This window comes from Talpa europaea (assembly GCF_964194135.1).
Source record: "Talpa europaea genome assembly, chromosome: 4".
Lineage (NCBI taxonomy): Eukaryota > Metazoa > Chordata > Mammalia > Eulipotyphla > Talpidae > Talpa > Talpa europaea.
Genome location: NC_140070.1, coordinates 144,185,074 through 144,210,678, shown reverse-complemented (window position 1 = coordinate 144,210,678; position 25,605 = coordinate 144,185,074). Strand labels below are relative to the sequence as shown.

Sequence of the window (25,605 nt, the reverse complement as noted above, 5' to 3'; positions counted from 1 at the left end):
ATGGGAAGACAGGAGAGGTCTGCTGCACCATTTGGGTAGTTCCCTGGCCAGCCGGGGATCGAACTTGTGCTGCAGAGGCTGATGATTGATAGCTTCATAGGTTGTGTCTTAACCCCTTGCACCACCAGGGAGGCCCTACATTTGACTTTTATGTGCTTGATTGGTTTGGGTTCCGAGGGCACAGGACTGGTTCTTTTGGTTCTTTTGTGACCTTCTGTCGCACTGGCTTACAGCTCCTCAAATCACGGGAGTAACCTCTGTGTGCGTGGCTCTCCTCGGACCTTTCCCGGGAGAACAGTTTCCAGATCTGGTATTGGTTCATCTTTTGTCTTTTAAAACAATGCACCAGATTGACATTTGCCTTTGAAATTTATAAAAAGGCTATGTCTCCTTTTGGGACTGAATTTTTTCACCTAATACTATGTTTTTAAGATGGGCCCATTTGTGTCAGGTTCGCTTCGTCGTGCATCACTGCACTGTGTACCTGCGGCTGGTCTTCATTCTCTTGGTGGGCTTTCTGCAGCTCTGTGAATTTGCTAATCGTGAATAGAACAGTGAACAGATCTGGTATGCATCTTGTATATGTTTGAAAGAATTTCTTTTGCACGTGAATCTAGATGTGGCATTGGCGGGTATATATATTTTATGCCAAACTGGTCACCAGTGCTTGCATGCTTTATACCCCCAGCAGCGATGTGTAACAGACCCCGTTGATTGGCTTCTTCAATATTTGGTGGATGTCTTGGTTTTTGCCACTCAGATGGGTGTATGCTAATGTAATCTGGTTTTAAGAATATTTTATTTTTTTTTAAGATTTATTTATTTATTTATACAAGCACTGGGTACAGTCAGAAGCGCGGGAGGGTGAGAGAATTCACCAGAGCCAGAGTGGGGAGCAGAGCAGGCAGAAGGACCGAAGGACACTGCTGAGGGGAGCAGCGGGCAGCAGGAGAGGTCTGCGCGCCATGTGGGACCCTCCTCCGGTGGCCAGGGAGCAGCCGGGGATCGAACCGGCGCTGCAGAGGCTGTGGGCAGCTTCACAACCCAGCGCTCAACCGCTGTGCCACCGGGGAGGCCCAATTTAAGAATATTTTAAAAGACTAATGACTGCCTACATATTTTTGAACCTATTTTTCTTCTTCATTCCATTTATTTTGCATCATCTGTCTTCACATTTCTTATCGGAAGTTCTTTGAGTGTCTAATTCTATCTTCTTAAGTATCAGTTGTTGTGTGTCATTTTCCATTGTCTGGCTTCTGAGCTCATCCTCAGGAGGAAACCCTCAGTGGGGGTGATGTGCGTCACGAGGGTCACCTTTCCCGGTAGCTTTGCACATGATTATGTAAGGGTGTCACCAGTTCTGGCCCTTTCTTAGCAAAATACCTTGTTTGACTTAGGACCTACGTGTAAGACATCTCCCTTGAGTTCTGTGCAGCTGGGGCCTGGCATGGCCCGAGAGCCAGTCGCCCTTTCCTCGTGGGCCTGAGAAGTCAGGTCCCTCGATTCCTGAGTTGGGCAGCCTTTCCCCAGCCTGCCACGGCATCAGCTCCCACTCACTTGCCTAAGCTGAGCCTCCAGTTCCAGGACTCATTACCATGTATTTGTCATAATTTACAAGGCACTTGTAGGTATCTTCAGAAGTTTTTTTTTTTAAATCAGCATTTACAGATTTACTATTGGTTTACAAAGCTATATAATCTGGGGCTACAGCTCCACACCTCACAGGTGTCTGTGCTACACTCCCCCCGCCCCCCAGTCCCAGGGCCCTCTACCTGCCCCTCCCATGCCTGTCCCCCTCTGAAACTACCGTATTCCCCCAGTCTTGCTATTATTTCTGTTGTTTACCAGTTTGTCGAGGGAGGGCTTTCAAGTTAATTACTGGACCAAAAAGACCATCAATTCCATGGGATACTTTCATCTGGACTGCATAGGATATCAGAAGTATTGCCTGTTATATGGATAATAAAAATCTTGTGTTTCTTTTATTTTGCTTGCTTCTTTCCCTTGGATTGGCTGAGTTCTGAAGAGTGTGAAGCTTAACACAGGAACTGTTGGTGAAGTTGTGTTGTCCTGGGCTGTGAAGTGAGCATAAGGAGTTCAGGCTTTTCTCTTGAATGCACAGCGCAGGAGTGTTTCTTCCCAGTCAGGTTTTGGGATGTTAATCCTGTGGTAAAATTGCAGGACGGTGAGCGTGGCCAGCCATCTGCCCTTCTCCTAGATTCTTCCTTTTGCTCCATTTACTTTATCTCTTAGTACACATGCTCCAGCCCTCTTGCTTTTTCTTTCCCTGGTATTTTTTCCCAGACTTTTAGATTAAGTAAAGCTGTGCCACTTTATCCCTGAATGCTTCATGCTGTGTTGTCCAAGGGCAGGAAGGTTCCTTTGTAGAAGCTCGAGGCTGCCATCCTGTCCCATCGCTGTGCTCGGTGACCTGCTGCTCTCTCCGGGGGGCCTTCTTAGCTCCTCCTTCCCCTGCTCCCACGGTTGTCCTTCGTGGCTTTTTCAAATTTTGGAGCTATTCAAACCTTGCTTGTTTCATTTAATTAGTAAGTCTCTTAATGTGCACGAGTGTCCTATGGCACTGGTACTTCTGAAGAGTGTATTGTTTCACAGGACTTTACTCAATTTGAATTGGATTATCTCCTGATTGGGTACAGGTTAAATGTTTGCCACCAGGATACTGCATCTATGCTGCTCAGTGCATGGAGCAGGAGATAGGAGACATCACATGCGTTCTTGCACCAGACTTTTTTCCCTTGATGCGTTTTAGAACTCACTCCATCGTCAACCACAGAGCTCTTTTTTACTCTTTTAAATTGCATAGCTTCATAGTAATCCACTTTGTGGAATTAACCAATGTCTGCAATGAATCTGTTCTTGGACATTTAAATTACTTCTCAAACTTGCTATTACAAGTAACAGCATATAATAAATAACCTGTGCATATATATATATTTTTTTTGAAATTGATGAAGAAGAATAATACAATTTGGGCAGTTAAATTTAGATTTATTTCTGGCTCTCAATTCAAGGAAGTCAATATAATTTAATGTAAAAAAATTAACATAAATATTTGGATGAATAGCGGGCCCATTTAGTGCCATTTTAGTGGGTGAAATGTGGTGTATGTGGTGCAAACACAGTCACATTTAACTGGGGAACACAGAGTCATACCTAGAAGAATGCAGAAGTGCTGTTCATTCCTGTGATTGTCCCTGGCTTGACAAGAGCTGGCTTAGATGGAGCAGAATTTTATAGCTTCCCATAGGGAACGATCAAACTTTTAGTTTCTTCACCATTAGTAGCAGGGGCCCTTTGCCTCTGTGTTTTTAAAAAACAAGCACTTAGCCTGGGATGCCCAAAGCTGGTCACCATCCTCGGGGCTCACTGTTGTCTGCATTGTGGGTCGCCTGCACCCACCCTTGCAGTGAGTGCTGCCAGCATCACTCGTTTAGCCTTTTTGTGAATTTTTTATATCCACTCTGGCAGCTGTCTGCCTGAGTGTCTCTTGAATTCACAGTTCATGTTGTTGTTATTTCTTGTTAAGCTGCAGTTCAAGGAGTCTGTCTCCAATGTCACTTTTTCCAAAAAGGTTTTTCTAGTGTGCTATATGAAGAAGATGATGTTTTCATGAGTATAAAAATACAGCATTATAGTAGGAAATGCCTGTACTTGAAAAAATTTCAGGAAGTCTAGTAGAAATGGTAATTGAGGTTAATAGTGATGTTGATGTTTGTTCTGTTGTCTACATTTTAATCTCAGTCATATAACATTTTTTCCCAATATTTCTCTGTGGACTTATTTCTGACTTGTATCTTATTACGAGAAAAATATATGTTCCTCTTATGTGTTAAATGAATACTAGTGTTAAATTGGTTTTAGAATAATTTCTTGACAATTTCCTCCGAGGTTTTAGAAGACTAAGCCTGGATATCCAGTCCCCTCCAAACATCGGTCTGCGGCGCAGTGGGCAAGTGGAAGGCGTGCGGCAGATGCATCAGAACGCCCCCCGCAGTCAGATGGCCACGGAGCGAGACCTGCAGGCCTGGAGGCGAAGAGTGGTTGTACCAGAGGTACCACTAGGCATATTTAGGTTTGTTTTAGGATATCTATTAATATTGCTTATGTCTCTAAAAATATGTCTATATGGTTATTTACACGTATTTTAATCCTTCAGTGTGATAATCATATACATATATTTTATAATGGGTTGCAGGTGTGGTAGGAAGATGTCAGACTTTTTTTTACAACAGCAAATTTTTCCATGGCCATTGTTGTTTAATCTGTGCAGACACCCAGTTTTCGCTCTTCAGTATTATTTTGAGAGAAATCCCAGACATAGCATCATGTCGTCTTTAAGTATGTTAGTATCTATTTCTAAATGTTAAGGAATTGTCTTAAACTGTAACCATCAGGCCATTATAGCTTTAAAAAATATCCTGAAGGGGGCATCCCTGGTGGCGCGGTGGTGGAGCGCTGGGCTGCGAAGCTGCCTGCAGCCTCTGCAGCGCTGGTTCGATCCCCGGCTGCTGGTGAGGGTCCCACATGGCCCGGAGACCTCTCCTTCTGTGCCAGCTGCTCCCCTTAGCAGTGTCCTCCGTCTGTCTGCCTGCTCTGCTCCCCGCTCTGACTCTGGTGAATTCTCTCACCCTCCCATGCTTCTGACTGTACCCAGTGCTTGCATTAAAAAAAAAAAAAAATAAATAAATCTTTAAAAAAAAAAATATCCTGAAGGGCCTCCCTCTTGACGTCTGGTATGCATCTCGATGCTATCACCGAGATGGCCTGAGTTTGATCCCCGGCCAAGAAACTGACCCACATGGCGCAGCAGACCCCTCCTGTCTCCCAGCTGCTCCCTTCAGCAGTGCATTTCAGTAGCTCCACCTGTTCTCCCCACTCTGTCTCTGGTGAACCTTTCATCCCCCACAACTCTGGTCTGTACCCCAGTTCTACTCTACCTCCAAGAAATCCAATCAGTGCAGTATCCAGTCTGTGTTTACATTTCCAGTTGTCCCAGTTGTCAGAATATTTTGGTGTATTTGCTGTTTCATAAATGGCATACTTTTCAGAAGCATGTATCTTCTCTCTTTTTAAAAAGATTTTTTTTATGTGATGCTGTGTGCATTGGTGTTCAGTAATTCATTAGATCCAAAAGTTCACTAGGGTTTATAAAATAGTTAAATTTCAATTCTGTGAAGTCTTCGTTTATTATCTTGGATAGTTTTGAAAAAGAAATTTACCTACTTCTACTTGATATACCCGGGAATTTTGTATATGCAAGATAGGATAGCTGCTTAATGGTTTTGCTTTATTTACCTTCAAAATAAGCATTTCTTTCTTTCGTCCTCTGGCAACAACCAGTTTGTATGTGTGCTTTTCACTGTTTTAAGTCACACCAGTGCTGCTTGCTTCTGATATTCTTTTTTTTTTTAAATTTTTTACATCATTGTTCATTTTTAAACAATATTTGCTCCCCCTCCTCATCCCGGTGTAGTCCCCATAGAATTTAGAATTTACCAGTGCACCCGTGCACCATCACCATAGTCCCCTGTGCTCATCCTTCCCTCCCTCTGATCCCTCTCCTCCTCCTCCCCTGCAGCATGTCTCTGATTTATAATTGTCTTTTTTTTTAAAAAAGATTTATTTATGCATACACTACCGGGGTACAGGCCAGATGTGTGGGAGGGTGAGAGGATTCACCAGAGACAGAGTGGGGAACAGAACAGGCAGACTGAAATATACTGCTGAGGGGAGCAGCTGGTGAGATGGGAGAGGTCTGCTGTGCCATGTGGGTATTTCTGGAGCTTGGTAGCTCGTGCTGCAGTGGTTGCGGATAGCTTCATAGGTTGCGTCTTAACCCCTTACGCCACCAATTTTGTTGTGTTTTTTTGTATTGTTATTATTTTTTTACACTGAGGTCTTATTTGGTTCCCCTGTATTCCCTCCTATAAGTGAAACCATCCGATACTTTTCTTTTTCCTTCTGACTTACTTCACTGCACTTCTGATATTCAGTTCATGTTGCTTGGCCAGGAGCACCTTCCTCAGGCCGCTGCTCCCAAGTCCTTGGGAGACAGCCGTGGAGCTGTCCATGGCAGCCATGCGTCCCGGAGCTGTGGGTTGTTACAGGCTCACCGTAGACATTGTTGACCTAGACCTAGAAATAAATCTTTTTTCTCAGGCAGCCCTGTTTCCTTTCAGTGGGAAGTTTTTCATAATAATAGTTCAGGTAATAGGATCTTCCTTGCTCCCAAGTTGTATGCAGATTCTTGAATTCTTTAAATAGAAGTGGCAGGCATTTTTTTCACTGATGTCCAAAATGGTTCGGGATTCTCCTCTTTGTATGTCATGATAACTAATATAAAGATAGTTTTGTAAGAGTATTTTTTTCATATACTTAGTCAGAAATTTCAGTGATTGGTGGGATATTATTGGATAATGCTTATATATCAATGCAGTGAATTTGCGCTGTTTATCATTACATAATACAATCTAAAAAGCAGAAGCTGAAATTTGCATAAGAAATACAGAAAGTCACCTTTGTCTTGGCTTGCTAGCACTGCTGTGTTCTGTGCCGTGTTCTCTAAGTGAGCATTAAAATTGCATCCGAGGGGCCTCCCTGGTGGCGCAAGGGGCTAAGTGTCAGCACTATGAAGCTGTCCCTGTCAGGGAGCTCCCCACATGGCATAGTGTATCTCTCCTGTCTCGCTTGCTGCTCCCCTCAGCAGTGTATTTCAGTAGTTCCGCCTATTCTGTCCCCAACTCTGTCTCTAGTGAATCCTCTCACCCCCCTGCACCTCTGCTTGTACTCCTCTCTTGTATGCATAAATAAATATTTTAAGAAAATTTATTTTAAAAAAAGTAAAAGAAAATTGCATCTGATATGCGTGGCTGTCAGAACTGAAATTGGAATTTCTGATACTGTTTTTAAAAGCAAGGGAGGCAAAGTAGTCTCAAGATCTGAAGAATAGTTTCCTAAACAAACATTTGCTTTCTTAACATAAAGGAAAGCAGGAAATAGTTTAAGGCTGGAATCGTGGTTTCCTACTTGATCAGAGGCTCCGGCTCCTCATTTTCTGATCCTCCATCTCAGAGCATGATTTAAAGTCACCTTACAAATATGCACGAGAGTGGTGCAATTAACTTGTGAAGAGCTGAGTCTGATTTAGCGTTCCCATGGGGAGAATAAATTCCATTGTCATCTGAGTGTGGGTGGGCTGCAGATGTTTCTGGGGAAAAAAAGCCATTTTCTTAGTCACTTTTCATCTTTAATCCTTGTGCTTATGCTCAGGGTCCAGCTTAAACTCAGGAGCTTGGCTAAGATATCATTTTGGGGACTTTTCCATTGGGATTTTAAAGTGAGCACAAAACATAAAGCCCGTGTGTGCAGGTTGAAGGACATCCAGTCACTTCTCTAATCTCAGAAGGAAAAGGTCCTTCATTACTACTTTTCCTCACATGGGAGGTCACCGCTTTGCTGTTGGGGCACAGTGTCTTTGTCCTCTTTGTTTTGTGCCATGTGAGTGAAATACAGGTGATTAAAAGAATTCACTATTCTGTCTTTTACAGCTTACAAACCGTGCAATAAGTAAATTTGGAAGATTCTGGCCTTATTTTTTTTGCTAGAGAAAGGAATTGCCATCTTGGTAAAGGGACATTTTGAACAGCTAATATGAGAGATCTTGGTTGAGTTTGTTCTAATAGGGCCAGTCAAAATACAGATGACTATTTCTGCATTAATGAACGTGGATCTCCTACTGCCTCTAATATAAAATACAGCTCAACTTAAATTTTGTTCTTGCTTTAGGAATTTCCTGTGTTAAAGCATATATAAAATTCTGATTCGTATTAGAAGCATGTTAATTTTTCCTCTTTATGTCCTTACCCCCAGTTCAGTAACTAATACAACCGGGTGTAATTAAATTTTTAGGAAGTTGGAAGACTTCAGAATAGAGAAAGGTGACGAAGAAAGAAATCTCTATGTAATTGGAAGAAAAAGGAAGAATCTCCAGATCTCACAAAAGGTAACTAGATTCTCTTTTCTTAGCAAATAGCTACATTAGGAATTAAACTGAAATTTAGTTTTATTTTTCATCATAGGGAATATTAATAACTTTTAGTAAAAGTAGAGTATTTCTTGCTTAAAGTCTTGAGATTTTTAACAGTAGACATTGGGTTGTGCAGCTGGTAGGAAAGAGTAGTTTGAAAGTTTGAGGGATGTAGCCTAAAACTAAAGGACTCTGGGAAATGACAGTCTAGTGGCCACTCAGGTCTGGAGCTGGGACATCACAGGCCCATCAGCAGCACCTTGTGCTCTGTTTCCATTCTTGTCCTCTGTGCTCTGACTCTGGAACTGTCGGGCACTTTGCTTCTGAGTGTGTCGCAAGGATGCTCATCTTCCAACAGCTTGACCCTGCTCAAGAAAACCTTGCTCCATGGTATTTAATCTCTCTCTGGATTTTCTTGAGCATCACATGAGCATCATGAAACATTGGTAGTGCGCTCTGTGCAGCACACTGAGTGAAAGCTGGCCCTGCCGATGGCATGGTCTGGCAGCCTCGCTGTTGGGGAAGCCCAGTCCTGCTTCTCCAGTGCGTGGCTCGGACTCTGAGAATTCAGAAAAACAGTTTTAATTCTTAAAGGTGATTCAGCTAATTACCATGTCAGGTATTGAAAAGAAAACAGTGTCTATCTGAATTTTTTTTTATAGTTGCGTATTGACTCATGAAACAAATTTTAAAGTTAAATTTAAGAAAATTTGAAAGAATGAATATTTTTCATTTTTGCTGAAAAAATGTCTAAAAAGATGTTTACACATCTGCTTACTGCATATTGATTTCTGATTTGGATTTATCATTTGATATTTACAACCTTTATAATTAAATTTTTCAAGAAGCAGTTATAAAGTTAAAGGTGAAGAGCTTTGAGACTTTCACTTTTAATATTTGTCTAAGAAATTTTATTCAAAACCATATTGAGCATAACAGACAAAGTTTCACTCTTCATCGTTTTATATGCAAAGCACAGACGACCATACAGTATGTCAGCACGTGTGAAGTCCATAGTGGTTATGAATAAAACTACATGGCTGCACAACTACAGTCTGTAGTTTCCTGCAGTCTTCGTAGCAGTGATGTAAGAAAGGCTTGGCAGTGCTGTGTCTGCTGAGATGATCTGGACTTGGGAGGCTCGTCCTCGCTGGCGCACCTGGTTGCGGCTCCCTTGCGTCGTGAACGTGGCCTTGAGTTCATCTGTTCTTGAGAGACATTAGGGTCGTTCCATATTTTGCCTTTTAGGAGCACTAGTGTTTTCAGCATGTCGTGTGTCTCTTGGTATCAGTGTGTTTATTCTTGGCATTAATGCCTTAGAATGAATTGTTGGCTGTGTACTGATCTTGGTTTTTAGAGTGTTGTCTGCTGTCCTGAATATTTTTCTGACCTATATTCCAGTTCATTATTCTCTTTAGCTGTGTGTAATCTGCTTTTAACCCGTTGCATTCTTAGTTTTAATTGCTGTATTTTTCAGTTCAGAATTTGCATTAGGTTCCTTTTTTAAGTTTTTCAGTTTTTTCTTACGGTTCTCATTATTTTAGCTCCTTGAAAATAAGAAATAGTTATTTTTAAAAGTCCATGTCTGGTAATTTCATTATTTAAGTTTCTGTTTCCTCATGATTATCATTTTTACAATAATGTTAAATGTTAAAGATGATTTGAAACCTATGATGGTATTTCTTCCCCAGAGAAGATAACAAATTTACCTCTGGTAAGCTGTCAGGCCCGCTGTTAGTCCTATTTGAAAAGTTAAAAATAATCAAATTTGATTTAACAGTAACAAAAATATCATCCATTCAAGAGCATTTTATTTTTTAAAATTATTTTTTCTGTATTTTTTTTTTACCTTAAATCCTTTTGGAAACTTAATAGAATGCCAGTTTTGCTGAAGATTGTACCTAAGTATTCCTTTCCATTTGCGCATTTGTCTCAGGCTGACTCGGCGGATCTGATGTCACAGTCCAGGCAGAGGACCTGCAGGCGCAAATGCCCCAGTTACCGTCGAAGGAGTCTGGGACGGCCTGAGTTATCTTCTGGAAATGAGTCTTCAAGTTCTGTAAGACATGTGAGTTCTGTTGCTTTAAATATGCTTTAAACTTTAAAATGATCTTAGCTGTCTTAATTCTTCACTTTGAAATTACGTGAAAATACAGTGTTTTGCAGAAGAAATTGCTCATTTTGATTTTTTTTTGGCCCAAATTTTGAACTGCTTTGTTGAGATATTTACCATACAAGTGTACAATCCAGTTTTAGTATATTAACAGATTGTGCCCTCCTAACCCTGGTTAATGTCAAAAATATTCTCATCAGGGCTTCCCCGGTGGTGCAGCATTGAGCACTGGGTTGCGAAGCTGCCCACAGCCTCTGCAGCGCTGGTTCGATCCCCGGCCACTGGCTGAGGGTCCATGTGGCGCGGAGACCTCTCCTGTCACACCTGCTGCTCTCCTCAGCAGTGTACTTCGTCAGTCTGCCTGCTCTGCTCTCCCCTCTGGCTCTGGTGAATTCTCTCACCCTCCCGCGCTTCTGACTGTACCCAGTGCTTGTATAAATAAATAAATAAATCTTAAAAAAAAAAAAATTCTCATCACCTCTAAAAAAATCTTGTGCCATTTGCAGGGTTTACTCCCTCCCCCCACAGCAGCCAGCCCCCGGGCACTGCTGTGCTCCTTTCTCTCCCTGTAAATGTATCTGCTCTACATACTTCATGTCAGTGGAATCACACGGTTTGATTGTGTCTGGCTTTCCCCACAGCACAGTATTTTCAGGGTGGGTCCATGAGTAGCACATGTCAGCATTCCATGGTCTCGTTTTGTGTGTGTGCCGTACTTTATTTACACTTATCAGCTAATGGACATCTGTAATATTTCCACTTTAGAACATTATGAATGATGCTTAACATGTATGGCTTTAGTTTGTGCATAACATTTCTGTTCACTGGGATATGTTTTTAGGAATCAATTTGCTGGATTAGGAAGGTACATACAAATTTTGTGAGGGTGTAAAGCTTCCATAATTTAGGGACCTTTAAGGAAAAGAATTCAGAGCTACATATGAGGTGCTAGGTCTTGGTGGATAAGTTAAAAGCTTCTGAAGTAGGGCCTCTCCGGTGGCGCAGCGGGTTGAGCGCAGCGCTGTGAAGCTGTCAGCAGCCTCAGCATCTGGCCAGGTAGATTCCCACAAGGCGCAGCAGACCTCACCTTACTTGCCCGCTGCTCCCTTCAGTGTATTTCGTCAGTCTGCCTGTTCTGCTCCCCGCTCTGTCTCTGGTGAATCCTTTCACCCTCCCGTGCCTCTGGCCTGTAACCCAGCTCTTGTATAAAAATAAATAAATCTTTTTTAAAAAAAAAAAAAAGCTTCTAAAGTGAACAACATTAGATCATGCTTGAGAGGTGGTTTTCGGAACTTTGGTTCTCAGTGGCACTTTGACTTTACATTTTGTCTAAGCATGTAATGTACATGACTGCTACGGGAAAAAGGAGAAAAAGCACCTTCCTAGTTCTATGACCTGTGGCTATCAGGGATCTGGGGGTCCTCTTGTTCCCTTTATTTACTGAAAAGAATCCAGACTTAAGTTTTAGGTTTACAGAAAAATTGAACGGTAAATGCAGCAAGGGCCACGGGTGGTCCCCCATAGTGTAGTCTCTTAACTGGAGTGTGGTCATTTGCTATGACTGATGAACAGACCTCCCTTCTCCGTAGCCTACACCCGGGATCACTCCGTGTTGCACAGATCTGTGGATTTTGACAAGTGTGTGATGTTACGTCTCCACCATAACAGCATCACACAGAGCAGTTTCTGCGCCCTGGAAACTCCTGTGCTCCCTCCCCGACCACTGATCTTTTCATAGCTTCCGTAGTTTTGACCTTCCCAGTCTATTTCCAGCAAGTCCCGCAGTGTTTGGCCTTTTAGATGGCCTCCTTTTTGGTACCATGCCTTTGTTTCCTGTCTTTTCATGACTGGATGGCACATTTCTAAAAAATACTCCATTGGGCCTCCCCGGTGGCACAGCGGGTGCCACACTGTGAACCTCTCTGCAGTTTATGCAGTGCCAGTTCGATCCAGGCCGGCCGACGAGAATCCCACATGGTGCAGCAGGCTTCTCCTGTTGTGCCCACTGTTCCCCTCAGCAGTGGATTTCTGTCATTTGCCTGTTTTGCTCCCGTCTCTGTCTCTGGTGAATCCTCTCACCCTCCCACGCCTCTGGCCTGTACCCCAGTTCTTGTATAAAAATAAATCTTAAAAAAAAAAAAAATTCCATTGTTGGGATTTACCAGTTTATCCATTCATATGCTTGAGTGCATGTTGGTTTCTTCCAAATTTGACAAGCTATAAACATCCTTGTGCAGGTTTTGTTGTGGCATGATTTTTCAGTGCATCTGGGTAAAATACCAAAGGTCATTCTTAAGACCTTTTCATTTGAAGTTGATCTGATCATATAACCCAGAGATTGTGCTTGTGAGTGCCCTAGGCTGACTGTGGATTTTTTTTCTTTTAAAGATTTATTTATTTATACAAGAACTGGGGTACAGGCCAGAGGTGCGCGGGAGGGTGAGAGAATTCACCAGAGACAGAGCGGGGAACAGAACAGGCAGACGGACTGAAGACACTGCTGAAGGGAGCAGCGGGTGAGGCAGGAGAGGTCTGCCACACCATGTGGGTTTCTCCCTGGCTGGCTGGGAATGGAACCCGCACTGCAGAGGCTGTGGACAGCTTCACAGCGCAGTGCTCAACCTGCTGTGCTACCAGGGAGGCCCAATGTGGATTTTCTTGTGGTTATTTAGTCTTCAGGGTCACGATTCATACTTATTTTTTCCCTCATGAATTAGGAGACCTCCTGTGATCAGAGTGAAGGCTCTTGTTCTTCCGAAGAAGAAGAAGAGTGGAAAAGTGACAGAAGAAGCGAAAGTGACAGCGAAAGTTCAAGGTGCCTGCTTTCACTGCTTTGTGTGCTCAGGCATTTCAGCTGAGGCCTTGGATGGAACCAGGGCGACGTAAATGGCATTCAGAGCCCAGCAGCTCCATCTGTGGGGCCATTCTTCACATTGAGTTTTTAACACATTTAGAAGGTGACTGGATTAACAGCTGGTTCTATATAAAATACTTTTGATTATTTTTATTTGACTGTAAACTTTTGAGCCAACAGTATAAAATACGTGTTCTCAAAATAACAACTTCCTGGGCTGCATTTATAAAAAGTATATGGGGTAAAACCTTATTTATTTTTAGTTAATTGCATATGTTACATGTTTCATTTTGCTATTCAGATTTTTATGGAACCAAGCTGTTAAAATCTGTTCCTCATCTTGGTAAATATTAACTTCATTGTGGCTGGTGCTGAAACCAGCAACCAGAACGTTATTCTGTCTACGACACATCTATCACAGTCTAGAAAGTTCTGCCTTCTAAGAGGAATCTGATAAACTTCTGTTTCCATCTACACCCTCTGTCCAGCCACTGTACCACACACTCTGCTCCTTTCTTGACTTCTTTTATTCCATTATGATTAAGAGCTGGAGTGGTTTTCAGAGCGTATTCTTCTCTTGCTACTCAACAGATTTTTTTATTGTAAAATATATGTCGCATAAAATTTATCACCTTTTTTAACCTTACAGCTTGAGAGTGTTAAGTACTTTCACGTGGTTGTGTAACCAGTCTCCATAGCTCGTCCATCAGAACTAAGCTGCACCCGTTACACAGCGGCCCCCCCACCCCCACCCCAGCCCACACTGCTTCCTTTCTGTCTTTGTTCATTATTGTGCAAGGCTGGTGCTCTTACATTTTTTTTTTTTTTTTTAAACAGCTCCTTTTATAATAGATGCTGTGAGGGAGTGAGTGACTGGTTGGATGATAGCGAGGGTCGATCAACATGAATCTTTCCAGGGTCTTTCCTTTCCTCCTTTTCTCTTGTTCTCTCGTCTCAGGCTCATGTGATGGATTCCCATTAGGACTTGGGTGGTGTGCACACAACTTTACGTGTTTCCCTTTCTCAGTGACTCCTCGTCTAGATACTCTGATTGGACGGCTGATGCAGGTATCAATTTGCAGCCACCTCTGCGAACCTCATCTCGTCGACGAATTACTCGGTTTTGTAGTAGCTCAGAGGACGAAATGTCTGCCGACAATTTATCTCCTCCAAAAAGAAGACGAAAGCGAAAGAAAGAGAATAAGCCTAAAAGAGAGGTAAAATAAATCTTTCAAAATAAAATAGCTATTCTTATAAAGGCATTTCTTTCCATATTTAGAAAGTAGAACTCTTTGGGGAATTAGTCTTTATTTTTTTTTTTATAGGCAGTGTTAAGTTGTCAGTAGTCAGAAGTAAAGCACAGCCTTATTTTTCGAAAGCGACTTTGCTGTTGATTCTGCTCCAGCACAGAACACGGGCTCTGGACTAGCGTGTGTGCTTGACTCGCCCCTCGCCAACAGGATAAAGCCCAGTGGCTCTGTGTGACTTTTTAAATTTTTGATTTTTTAAAGTTACATTTGTTGAGGTGATAGTGATTTACATCACAGTAGGTATCTTAGGGCTGTGGGTTTACACCCCTACAATTGCATATTTCGCCATAATCACCACCTTGTTCCGCCTCACCTGGGAAATTGTGGTGGGGGCCCAGCTCAGGGCAGAGCATCTGACCACAGAGAAGTTGTGGGCCTGTTGTACAGTTGCCAGGCCTAAAAGCTCAAATCTAGGAGATTCCCTGTGGCTGGATTCAGAGTAGTCTTGCCCGATCCGGCTGTGTACTGAAGAGGATTCAGGCTCTAGATGGCCCTTTCAGAGGTGTCAAGTGTTGGGACGAGTCCACTAGATATCAGGAGATGGCAGAAGCAAGTTCGAGGCAGGCCTGTGGGGAATCAAGTGGCTGTGTTGTTTGAAAACATCCTTTGGCAAATGCTGGTCAGTACTCACTCTGGTGACATTTCTTAAGCTGTGAGTGCTGCCCTTTTCTGTTCTTGCTGAAGTTGGCTCTCTTCCCCTTGGCAGAACTTGAGGAGAATGACTCCTGCAGAGCTCGCAAATCTGGAGCAGTTATATGAATTCCACCCTCCAGTTTGGATAACAGATACCACACTTCGAAAGTCTCCTTTTGTCCCTCAAATGGGTGATGAGGTGAGAGTAGAAGCATTTAAAAACATGAATATGGAACAGAAAACAAAATTAATACTGCTCTTTACGTTTTTATTTTAAATGCATGCTTCCCCTTTGTAGGTAATATATTTTCGACAGGGTCATGAAGCTTATATTGAGGCTGTCAGAAGAAATAACATTTATGAACTGAACCCTAACAAGGAGCCATGGAGAAAAATGGATCTTCGGGTAAGATGGTAGTATTATTAAGTCATTAACATGCAGCACATGCATAGTGAAATTATTCATAAGTTCACTAAAGAACCTACTGGAAGCGTATTTCATTACTGTCTTTCAGTTTCCTACTTTAGATTATTTCTGTTACTATTTTCTGCTAAACCTTAGGATCAAGTAGGAAGACTGATCAGTGTAAAATTTTAAGTGTGTTAGTTTCTCAGGAAAACAACGTGGCAATATGTATCATTAATTTTAAAATGTGGATAGCTAGAACAGATTTTCAAATGAAAAAAACAAGGTTCCAAAAGAAATACAAATTGGATTTAATCACATGCATAAGATGTAGAAAAACTAATTGTCCTGTACTTCACCAATTTTGTAGGTTTCCTTTTCACTTTTATTTTTAATTTTTTTTTGAAGATTTATTTATACATGCATACAAGAGCGGAGGTGCAGGCCAGAGGTGGGGGGAGGGGTGAGAGGATTCACCAGAGACAGAGTGGGGAGCAGAACAGATAGGTTGATTGAAATCCACTGCTGAAGGGAGCAGCGGGTGAGACAGGAGAGGTCTGCTGGGCCATGTGGGTCAGCTACCTGGCCGGGGATCGAATTCGTGCTCCAATGGCTGCGGATATCTTCATAGTGCTGAGACTTAACCCCTTGTGCCACCAGGGAGGCCCCCTTTTCATTTTCAATGAAAGAAAATAGCATGTTTTAGCAAATAGCAAGAGATTTAATTTTTAACAGTCAAATTAAGTCTAGAAAGCAATCCCAATTAAATCTGGAAACTCTAGAAGGAATGCTGGCAATTGGAATTGAAGCAGAAGAATATCTACTGTTTTAAATCAGTGATTTTAGTTCTGCTAACTGGGGAAACAACCAGAAATGCATGACAATTTATGAGCATGGTGGTTCCAGATTATTCTTTATAAAAAGAAAAAGATCCAAATATTCCATGGTACTGTCATGTAAAGCCTGCTGCTTTATTGAGACTTGTAAAATATTTGTTGAATGAGTGATGGGTACGTTTCACAATAATTGTATTATTACTAAGAGGAAAATGGAATGTGAAATGCTGTTTGTGGTTCAATAACAAGATTTTAAAAGTCTTTCAGCCCCAAAAAATACATCAGAATATCAGTGGTCACTATGGAATAACAATATGTGATTTTTTGTTGTTGTTCTTTATATTTTGAAAACTATTAGAAAATGATGAAAAAAGGAGTTTTAACAAAGATAGCTGTTCTTAACACTCATTCAATTCAGTGGCTATTTCTGCAAATGTGGCTGTGGATAATTCAGATTTCCGTACATTGGCTTCATTAACTCTGGTATACCTAAATACAGTGGACCCTTGTTATTTGAGGGTTCCAGATTTGCGAATATGCATACTTGCTCTGTGTTATTTGCTTCCCTAGTCATTACGTCAGGTGCTTTCTGGTCATTTGGAGACATCACGTTTCCTAAACAGCATCTTCCTAGGTGAGGTGGAACAAGGTGATGACTTCTTGTTTGAGCTTGTATATTGTAAACAAGAGTTCTTTTTGCAGTCTGTTGAATGCCACTTTTAAACCTTTTGGACATTTGTGTGCTTTTTGTTGCTCACTTGCTATTTAAAATGACCCCCAAGAGGAGGAGGGAGAGGGATCAGAGGGCGGGAAGGAGGAGCACAGGGGACTGTGGAGATGGTGCACGGGTGCCTTGGGGAAGGAAACTCTATGGGGACTCAATCTGAGGGGGTGGAGGGAAGCAAATATTGTCTAAAAAAATTAAAAAAATGGCAAATGTTAAAATAAAAAAAATAAAATACATATATTAAAAAAAAACGAAATGACCCCCAAGTGCAGAGCTAAAGCTCTGTCTTGTGTTCCTAAGCACAAGAAAGCAGCAACGCGCTTTATCGAGAGATATGTCTGTTAGATTAGTGTTTGTTTAGTGCTGCTGACTGAGTCCAGTGTTCATGACTGAACACAGAGTAAATGAGGTGTACTTCACACAGAAAATCAACTTAAACACTGTGCGTATCGCGCAGGTGGCTGCAGTGTTGGCACTGCCAGTAGGAACCTAGCCAGTTTTCTTGAGGAGCCACTCCCCAGGCCAGTGCCTTGGACAGCACTCTCGAACCAAACTGGGTCCCTTATATCAAGCATGTATCAGTCAGTGGATAAATGGATGGATGACCTCTGTGGTCCTGCTATTTCGGAAACAGACATCTCTCCCTGGCACGGCCACCATGTGCGGTCACCATGGTGGGGTCTTTGCACTATCCTGGCCCCGTAGTGGAGTAGGTAACAGCGTGGAGTAGGTCACACATGTCAGAGTTTCGAAGAATAGTTATGAATAAGCTAAAATGCTTCTACATTTTGAAGAGAATGCACAATAGATTATATAAATGAAAATGTGTTTTTAGAAAGAGTGAAAGTCAGAAGGTAATTCACATTTTTCATAGCTGTTGTCATTAGAGACTGAGTTGATCGGTGATTGTCCATCCAGCTTACCATTCTGTGGTGCAGTCCCTAAAGGAGTATATTCCTTTCATTAGCAAGAGTATTAAATGTCTGCCTGTAAATAAAGACGTGATGATTAGCATCAGCAACAATGATTATACTTGGTGGTATATTAAACTTATCTGCTGGTTTAAAAGCCTTGATTGTGAGTTGACTGAATTTGGCATGTTGAGTGAGGATCTTCAGCAGTTGTTTTATCTTAACCATTTTAAATATCTGTTCTTTTATAATCTGTGTAAGGATCAAGAACTAGTCAAAATAGTTGGAATCCGGTACGAGGTTGGGCCTCCTACTCTCTGCTGCCTCAAACTGGCCTTTATAGACCCTGCCACTGGAAAACTCATGGACACGTCTTTCTCAATTAGGTAGGAATTTTTTTTAACTGAACTACTTAAATTTGGACTTTGTATCTTGCTGACAAGCACACCCTTTCAGTGTAACTGCAGGTAACAGGGAAGCAGCAGAACTGCCGTGGTGTGGGTTGAGGTTCTGATAGATGCGACTACACGGGTGGTAAAGAGGGAGCACTAGGGCCAGCGAGGCTGCAGCATGTGCACATGCTTTCATGCATCTGCGGTGTGGAGAGTCCCATCCTGGAAGGGCTCGTTTTGGTTTGAGGAAATGTTAGCACAAATATTGGTTAAACCTGTAGTGTTCACCAGTGTGGCAGTTGACGGCATGAAATGTGGCTGATGGCAATTGAATGAGATGTAAGAGTGCACAATGGACTTTGAAGAACTGGCGTGAAGAAAAGTAATGTAAAGTGTCTTACCTTGTTTGATTACGTGGTACACAGGATGATATATACTGGGTTAAAAAAATATTAAAATTAATTTCACTCATTTCTTATTTAATGTGGCTAGTCAGAAATTAAAACTTATGTGTGTGCCTCCTGTAGCATTCCGCCTGGGTGCTGCTGCTCCGGGTGCGGTTGCCGAGTGGGCTGTAACCGCCACGTGTCTCATTCCAGGTACCATGATATGCCGGATGTTATTGACTTTCTGGTTCTGCGTCAGTTTTACGATGAAGCGAGACAGAGGAACTGGCAATCCTGTAAGTCTGCCCTGGTGGCTGGCGTGCGCCTGTGAACGTCAGCCTCTCCTTTGTTTATCCTATGATCTAAGACAAGCAGAAGGTCGAAAAACAATTGCAGGTTTCTTACTGGAAACATTTCTGTGTGCCAGAATATCTTACATCTGATATCTTATCAACCACACTTAACTAGGGTGACTTGAGGAAACCTTCCTTTAAAAACGAAAGCATCACACACACCTGTGTCCTATAAGCCACCTTATAGGACTGAGCAGGGGCTGAACAGGGGAGGTGACGTCCTGTGGTGCAGGCACTGACTGATTTCACGTGGCTTTCTTGGGGCTGGTTCAGGTGGGCTCACTGGTTAGCCCTACGTAGGTCGTTAGCCTCTTCAGGACATAGGTGATGACCAGAATTAGACCATGTGGTGCCACTTACAACTGTCCCACCTGCTTCACCAGTGCACACACATCCTTCTTGGGTGTGGGATACAGTATTGGGGCCTCAGTCTTCAATTGGACTTTCGACTCTTACAAAAATAGCTCATTTTGTTTTTGTTAGTTTGGGTCTCTTATTAGGACATCAGCCTTTACTCAGGTCTTGTCATCTTGTATGTATGTTATAAATGGTGTTAGGACTACTAGTTTTTTTAGTTTTTGCTACTTTTTTCTGCAGGTCCTACAAGCAGTAACACTTTAGTCAGTTCCCTGAGCAGCCCTGTTTAATACACAAGATTGACAGAGTGTGGCTGCTTAGTAGATTTTTGAATGGTGATGTCTGCATAAGCAATCAGAATTTCATTTTGATTGACATGTTTATGCAAAACTCTCTTAAAGAATTATTAATCTACTAAAGAATTGTTAATGCTGGAGAGATGGCTGTTTTTTTTCTTTCTGATTTTGCTTTGAAAACTGATAGATGGGAAGGGAAGGATAGTGTTGTTATAGCAGTCTGGTTCTTTTGTAATATCTGTAAAACAAAAATTGGATACAGTTTATTTCACTAGAAGTATTACAGTTGTAAAATACATTTTGGAATGTGTATAATTGAAAGTCACTGGCTTTGGCTGAAGTATTCCATCCATGGTTACGGTGACTTTTATAGCATCCGTCCTGGGATCTGTTCCCAGCTCTTACATTATGCTGGTAACAGGATGTGTAGGTGTTTCTTTTCAATAATATGTCAGCACCTTTTAGGGTATATGTATACGTTTTTATTATGAGATTTTAACTAGAGCATTTTGATGTGATGAAGGTATTTATAGAAGAACAACTGTAGAATAATCATAAATTGTCATAATTTTCCATGTATTTACTATACCTATTAAATAAGTATGATGGGCCTCCCCAGTGGCCCAGTGGGTTGAGCGCAGCGCTATGAAACTGTCCGCAGTCTCTGCAGTGCCGGTTCGATTCCCGGCCGGTCAGGGAGATTCCCACATGGCGTGGCAGACTTCTGTCTTGCCCGCTGCTCCCCTCAGCAGTGTTTTCAGTTGTTTGCATGTTCTGTTCCCCACTCTGTCTCTGGTGAATTCTCTCACCCTCCTGTGCCTCTGGCCTGTACCCCAGTTCTTATATAAATAAATAAAAATCTTAAAAAAAATAAAATAAGTATAATATCCGTTATCGTAGAAGATTTTTATGTTTTGTTAAACTTTATTATTCATGTTGTAAGGCCTAACAGAACTTGGCATTTGGAATCACTAACCAACCTATTTATAGCCATTTTAGTCTTTTTAGTTACAGAGCTTTGTACCACCAATAAATTGTTGAGTATGGCATTTTTTTTGTTTTTTTTAAAGATTTATTTATTTATGCATACAAGAGCTGGGATACAGGCCAGAGATGGGGGGCGGGTGTGTGTGAGAGGATTCACAGAGACAGAGTGGGTAACAGAACAGGCAGACTGACCGAAATACACTGCTGAGGGGAGCAGTGGGCGAGACAGGAGAGGTCCCCTGCACCATGCGGGCTGCTTCCTGGCCGGCCGGGGATTGAACTTGCGTTGCAGAGGCTGTGGACTGCTCCACAGTGCAGTGCCCAACCCCCTGTGTCACCAGGGAGGCCTGAGTATGGCATGTTTTTCACATGTGTTTTAATCACTGAAGGCTGCTGGGAAGTTGGGGAGACTGGTTAATTTTAAGATAAAAATATACTTTGATCTTTGTGTCATCTGTATCATGTGGCATTTTATAAATTAGAAGTGTTGACGTTAGCAGATCAATGTCTCACAGTCGTATGTGTCTTAACAGGTGACAGGTTCCGCTCCATCATTGATGACGCTTGGTGGTTTGGAACGGTGCTAAGTCAAGAGCCGTATCAGCCTCAATACCCTGATAGTCACTTTCAGTGTTACATCGTCAGGTCTGTATGCAGAGGACAGCAGATCACCTACAAACACCTGGTCATTGTGTGAATGACACACACACACCTGGTTACAAAACCAGGCGTGCATTGAGTAATATCACTCTCCAGAGGCCACTGTCGCTTCCTGTTCACTAGCACCCCCATGGTGAGGAGCTGCTTGCTTTCCTGGGCCACCTGTAGCCTGCTACTGTCCTGAGCAGCATTGTGCAGGGCACCTGTTACATTACTTCTCTTGTTCAAAATCCACAGTCTTTCCCATTGGCTGTGGAATGAAGTCCACGCTCTGAAGTGTGGCATCCGAGGCCTTCACAATGGCTTTGACTTCCTCCTCTTGTACCTTGGGTGCAGGCCACACAGGATTTCTGGTTTTGTCTTGGCACCCACCATACATTTTTGTACATCTTAAACCACATCTTTCTAAATTTAGTATTTAAACTTTCGTTGCAACAGTAAGGTTATCTTTTTGTATGCTCTTGAAGTGGAAACCTAGTAGTTAGCACATTTTGTCTTTCTGAAAGCTAATCAGATTTTTTTTTTTAACAGATGGGACAATACTGAAATTGAGAAACTTAGCCCATGGGACATGGAACCAATTCCTGATAATGGTGAGTAATTGTTAAAAAATGGAAGTATTTTACCTTTCAGGTTTCTGATTTTGTAATCTAATGCATATAGAGCACATTAGTGTTCTTTGAGACTTACTTTCACATTATTATGGTAACTTTGAACCTTATTGAAGAAATGAGCAGAATTACATGTGTCTGGCTCATTAGTTCTTTTTTTTTTTTTTTAAAGAGGCATGTATATTTATTTATTTATTTGTTTGTACATGCACTGGGTACAGTCAGAAGCGCGGGAGGGTGAGAGAAATCACCAGAGCGGGGAGCAGAGCAGGCAGAAGGACTGAAGCACACTGCTGAGGGGAGCAGCGGGCGGCAGGAGAGGTCTGCGCGCCATGTGGGACCCTCCTCTGGTGGCTGGAGCAGCCGGGGATCGAACCGGCGCCGCAGAGGCCGCGGGCAGCTTCGCAACCCAGCGCTCAACCGCTGCGCCACTGGGGAGGCCCTGGCTCATCAGTTCTTACCCTAAGATTCCAGCTTGCTGCTCACTGCCTTCCAGTAGCCAACTAGCATTTCTCAGTCAGCGCACATTTGTGGTTTGATTTTTGTCATCTTGTTCTTTTTTGATAAAATTCATAGTTGATCCTCCTGAAGAATTGGGAGCTAGTATTTCTGTTACTTCAGATGAGCTAGAGAAACTGCTCTACAAGCCGGAAGATGGTGAATGGGGGCAGAAATCGAGAGATGAAGAATGTGAACGAATTATTAGTGGTATAGATCAGCTTTTGAATCTTGGTAAGTTTTTATAGGGTGAGAAGTTTCATTTTCAAGTTTTTTTCCCCCACAAACATTTTTTAAATTGAAGCATATTTGTGGTTGTGTTCTTCTCTGCAACTTCTTTTGATGGTCTTTGGTGAAGGCCTGCAGGCCTGCAATGATAAACATGGTTCTTGTTTTATGAATGATTTGTGGAGAAGCATCACCTCGAGGTAATGAATTTACTGATAAAAACTCTCCTGTCTGCCCTTGCAGATATAGCAGCAGCTTTTGCAGGTCCTGTTGATCTCTGTACCTACCCAAAGTACTGCACTGTGGTGGCGTACCCGACCGACCTGTTTACCATCCGAATGAGACTCGTTAATCGCTTCTACAGGTTAGGAGACACATGCTTTAAAAATAGTTTGGAAAGATAATCTGGTTATTGCAGCTACAATGAAGAGAGAGCGGTGGTTGGTGGGGACCGGAGTGGAGTAGGGACTGAGTAACATTATTTTTGGTTTCATCTTCTTTTATGATAGTGATTTCTTGGTCTTATGTGTAAGACACTGTTGATGCCTGTGGATAGGCACTATAAATCCCTGATAAGGTAAAAAAATATTGTATATCATTCCTCAATTATTAGTCTGTTTTTTTTTTTAAAAGATTCATTTATGCATACAAGAACTGGGGTCCAGGCCAGAGGTGTGGGAGGGTGAGAGGATTCACCAGAGACAGAGCGGGGAGCAGAACAGGCAGACTGACCAAAGACACTACTGCGGGGAGCAGCGGGCACGACAGAAGAGGTCTGCCATACCATGTGGGCATCTCCCTGGGCAGCCAGGAGTCGAACCTGTGCTGCAGAGGCTGTGGACAGCTTCACAGCACTGCGCTCAACCTGCTGTGCCACTGGGGAGGCCCAGCAATTTTTTTTAAAGCAATAGATGACATTCCAAAATGGGGCTTCTTTACCGCTTAGTCCAATAGAGTGTGTGTTTAATCAGAAAGGCACTTTGCCAGTTTTCAGGGCAGCTGGCGCACTGAGCAGTGACAGTCTTAACACATCGTTTCATTGAGTCTCAGTGGCTTCACATTATGGCTAGGCAGCATGAGGAGGGAGGGTTGCTCTGCTGTAATTCATTGGTCCGTTCAGATTTTGCACAGTCTGCTCCAGTGTACTCTCCGGGCTGTGGGCGGGCTGGCAGCATAGAGCTTTATTCATTGTCACATTTTGCTCGTGACTTAACTGAAGACTGAGTTGACTTACAGATGGTGAATTTTTTAACTTGCTTTCTGTTTTTCTGCTTTTTGAGTCCTAAGTTTCCTACTTTTGTTTTTGAAGGCGGCTGTCTGCATTAGTTTGGGAAGTCAGATACATCGAACACAATGCCAGGACGTTCAATGAGCCTCAGAGTGTAATTGCAAGATCTGCTAAGAAGATAACTGACCAGCTGTTAAGATTCATCAGGTAAGTGGCTGCATGTTGTAGGCACTGTGCAGAAAGGGCTGTGTGCTGCGCTTGTGCAGCTTCAGTCTTTGGTGTTTATTCTCCAAATGATGCAATTCTAGTGTTTTACTCTGGAGGCAGAACTGTCAGCGTCTTTACATTTGTCTGCTCTGGGTGCTGTGTAGCAAATGATAATTTCACATGTGAGGATTGTTTTTGCGTAGAAGAACTGGGGTGTAGGACAGAGGTGTGGGGGTGAGAGGATTCACCAGAGACAGCGTGGGGAGCAGAAAAGGCAGATCTACTGAAACACACTGCTGAGGGGCGCAGCGTGGGAAAGGAAAAGTCTGCTGTGCCATCATTCGTGAGAAATTGAACTATACATCTTTTCTGCTTTTGAAAAGTTGGAGATTTTTTTTACCGCTGAGAGTTGCCCGGCATCTGCCCTTCACCCGGCCTCCCCTGTCAGCACTTTTGTGGAGGCACGGCATCACTTGGGAGATGCCAGGAAATCATCCTTGGTGCCTTCCTGTTGCTGCAGTGTGGAACCTCCTGCATTTCCTCAGATAATTCCTGGGTGTCCTTGGATGGGCTCAGCTTGCAGCCCCGTCCTCTCTGGATTGCCTCTTTGTTTCCTTAGTCTCCTTCAGCCCCAGGTTCTTTCATGGCTTCAGCATTTTCCTTGAATGTTGAATACTTACTTTGTAGCATGTATCTAATTTGGGCCTGCGGGTGATTTCTCCAGTGTTTTCTCATAGTTAGATTGAGTCTTGTTAACTCTTGGAGTGTACCCAGGAGAGTGTTTGTGCAAGTCTGACTAGCCCCTACGTTTCCTGCTTTGGGACATCAGTTTGGAATGGTGGGATAGGAACGGACCTGGAAGGGCCTCCCCTGGTGGCGCAGCCGTTGAGCGCTGGGCTGCGAAGCTGCCCCCAGTCTCTGCAGTGCCGGTTCGATCCCCTGCCCCCACGGGCGAGGGTCCCACATGGCGTGACAGACCTCTCCTGCTATGCCCACTGCCCCCCTCAGCAGTGTATTTTGTCAGTCTGCCTGTTCTGTTCCCCGCTCTGGGTCTGGTGAATTCTCTCACCCTCCCGTGCTTCTGACTGTACCCAGTGCTTGTATAAATAAATAAATAAATCTTAAAAGAAAAAGAAAAATCAAAATCAACAAACAATTATGAACCAGAGACACACTATGGGGGGGGAGGTGGGGAAGGAGGGATTGGGGTCAAAATAAGGGGGTTGCAGTTGTATGGGGAATATAAAAATGAAAAAAAAAAAAAGGAAAAAAGAAATGGACCTGGACGTTGGGACCCAGGGTCTAACCTGACCTCTGCAGTGAGCATCTTCGTGCCTTTGGACAGTCGACCCAGCCACTTTCCTTTCAAGTGAATGAGTTTTACTGTATGGTACTTTATGCCTTTTCCCCATAGCTAGAAAAATGACTGGAATCATTTATTAAGGAATTACATATTAAGGAATCACATATTAAGGAAGATAATTTGGTAATTTGTCATCTTCCACCTCTAATAGAGAGAAATGTCTGTCTCCGGTCCTGGACTGGGTCTGTCCTGTGTGTGGGGG

The 25,605-nt window shown here is 42.7% G+C and overlaps 1 protein-coding gene across 1 annotated transcript in view; it reads left to right on the top strand.

Moving 5' to 3' along the window:
- The window catches only part of BRWD1 (bromodomain and WD repeat domain containing 1), a gene marked incomplete at its 3' end in the record, with an annotated part of 88,056 nt that overhangs the window by 44,532 nt on the left and 17,919 nt on the right, over positions 1–25,605 (top strand). The window contains exons 19-32 of the mRNA XM_084232402.1: positions 3,910–4,093; positions 7,930–8,023; positions 9,984–10,115; positions 12,878–12,975; positions 14,042–14,231; positions 15,031–15,156; positions 15,256–15,363; positions 18,099–18,223; positions 18,829–18,911; positions 21,142–21,253; positions 21,800–21,861; positions 22,456–22,611; positions 22,849–22,969; positions 23,915–24,040. Coding sequence (XP_084088528.1) covers positions 3,910–4,093; positions 7,930–8,023; positions 9,984–10,115; positions 12,878–12,975; positions 14,042–14,231; positions 15,031–15,156; positions 15,256–15,363; positions 18,099–18,223; positions 18,829–18,911; positions 21,142–21,253; positions 21,800–21,861; positions 22,456–22,611; positions 22,849–22,969; positions 23,915–24,040 — 1,717 coding nt within the window. The remainder of the gene's footprint in view (positions 1–3,909; positions 4,094–7,929; positions 8,024–9,983; positions 10,116–12,877; positions 12,976–14,041; positions 14,232–15,030; positions 15,157–15,255; positions 15,364–18,098; positions 18,224–18,828; positions 18,912–21,141; positions 21,254–21,799; positions 21,862–22,455; positions 22,612–22,848; positions 22,970–23,914; positions 24,041–25,605) is intronic.